At 34.6% G+C, this 2,383-nt stretch overlaps 1 protein-coding gene across 1 annotated transcript in view; it reads left to right on the plus strand.

Annotated features, from left to right (window-relative positions):
* The first annotated feature begins 683 nt into the window (after positions 1–683).
* Positions 684–2,383, plus strand: part of LOC122246615 (uncharacterized) — an 85,585-nt gene continuing 83,885 nt past the window's right edge. The window contains exon 1 of the mRNA XM_086538195.1: positions 684–817. Coding sequence (XP_086394321.1) covers positions 815–817 — 3 coding nt within the window. The 5' untranslated portion in view covers positions 684–814. The remainder of the gene's footprint in view (positions 818–2,383) is intronic.

The raw sequence follows: 2,383 nt of genomic DNA on the forward strand, positions 1-2,383 counted from the left end.
CAGATACCTATGTAAACACGCACATATATCTTTTTCTATATCAACTTATATATCTGTATGTTATAGAAGCTCATTTTTCGGACGAGTCCGACCTATTTTACATATACCGAATTAGGAGAGTTGAAAACTAGTGGGATTGAAACCTTCCCTTCTATTTCTCTCTCTCTCTCTCTCTCTCTCTCTCTCTCTCTCTCTCTCTCTCTCTCTCTCTCTCTCTCTCTCTCTCTCTCTCTCACTCCCCTCTCTATCTCTTTCTCTCCCCTCTCTATCTCTATCTCCCTCTCCCTCTATCTATCTATCTATCTATCTCTACTTCATATGATTTTTTTTCAGCCGAAACAAAAACGTGAGCAAGAGCACAGGACAGGAGATAACTACTTCTTCGCAGCATTACATCAACAGGTGTGTATCTCCCGAGATGACGTTACCATTATTCGCCAGCAGCAGAACATGATGCTTCTCTGTGCATTCGTCCTGTACGAAGTAATGAAGCAGACTTAGACATATTAAGGAGGCACTAACTCCACTGACTTCGGCAATGATTCCGACACCTCTGACAGACTCGGGACCGCCAAATTCGCAGAGTTTAAACGGGGAAACAGGACATGCGCATCATTGTCGCTGACAGGTGATGCGAGTCGAGAGGATGAGCTCGGGAAGAGTCGTCTCTTGTCATCAGTGCACCAGTACAACGCGGCTCTTGGCTGGCACACATTTGTTACGTGCTCTATTGACTGGAGATCTTGCTCCTTATTCTTTCTATTAAGTGCGCTCTTGCTCTAGAAGAACCGAATCTAATGCAAAGCCTCGCTTCATGGTAAGACTTCATGGGTGATTATCTTATTTGTGTGAGTGTTTGTTTATGGTACTTTATATATCTATGCCTGTATACATACATACATACATACATACATACATATATATATATATATATATATATATATATATATATATACATATATATACGTATATATAAATATATACATATATACATTATATATATATATATATACATATATTTATATATATATATATATATATATATATACATATACATATATATATATATATATATACATATATATACATATATATATATATATATATATGTGCGCGCGCGCGCGTGTGTGTGTGTGTGTGTGTGTGTAAATGTGAACTTGGCTCACATTTATACCCAAAGGCTTGTCATTATGGATCCAACCACTATCAGCTGCTCTCCATACCTAATGTTCTTTCTGTGCACTTTCATGTACCTCACCCAGTGTGGTCTGCAATGCTTAATCACTAAAGAGAACTGTAGTATATCAATAGAAGAACACATTTGAAAATGATTCTGATCACTATTATGACCTGCTGCTAATAGTTTGTAATGATAATGGTATACCAACAATATTAAAAACAGCTGTTTATTTTGTAATTAGTCGGCAAGTGTATTAGAAGGAAAGGTCTACTTTAATAGAGCATAACAGTAATTACGATACAAGGACGTCAAAGGGAACACTTTAGTTTAATTTGAATATTAACTAAGGATGTGGCAAAGAATTTAAGAGACTTTATGTGCGAGGTTATAAATAGGTACAGGAAAAAAAATATATATATATATATGTGTATATATATATACGTATATATATATATATATATATATATATATATATATATACATATATATATATGTGTATATATATATATATATATATATATATATATATATATATATATATATTGCGTAATCTCAGTTACAAACCAAGAGACTGCCCAGATAGTCAACCGAAAAATAAATGGACAAATCCTACTTTGTTCAGTGGGACGATAACAGCATCAAAAGCAATAGCAACAAGAACAATGATCATGATAATAACAATAACTACAATGCATTCAGACTGCAATGCTCCGCCGTCTGCTTTGATCTGTGCTCATCTTTCGAACTATGCTACATTTTTCTTTCTGCTTCTCTTACTCTATCTACACTCTTCTGCTTTTAACAGCCAAGATTAATCTATCAAAAAATCCACAATAACCTATACTCCATCAACTCTCATATACCCGAAAAGTCCACTTACTTGCTATTCTCTATCATAAATCAATTCTTTATCTTGAGGTAATATTTTATTTTGAGGTAAAATCTACCCTTAATTCTCACTTATCAACCTTAACATACTCCAAACATCCACTCATATATGCAAACGTAGTCTAAAATACCTCTAACAACTCTTAATTTCTAAAGAATCCGTGATACTACACTCTTACGCTCATACAGGACGCCGGAATATGGATTTGAGTTATGTTCTTTCCAAGTTTCTTCTCATCACTTATATCAAGATTGCGTTTCAATTGACCTCTGTATAAATGGGAGGTGGTTTAAGTTTGATGCTGGTACGGGATT

Source organism: Penaeus japonicus, unplaced genomic scaffold, assembly GCF_977035675.1.
Source record: "Penaeus japonicus unplaced genomic scaffold, GWHDUDI00000001_assembly GWHDUDI00000007, whole genome shotgun sequence".
In the NCBI taxonomy this organism is placed as follows: domain Eukaryota; kingdom Metazoa; phylum Arthropoda; class Malacostraca; order Decapoda; family Penaeidae; genus Penaeus; species Penaeus japonicus.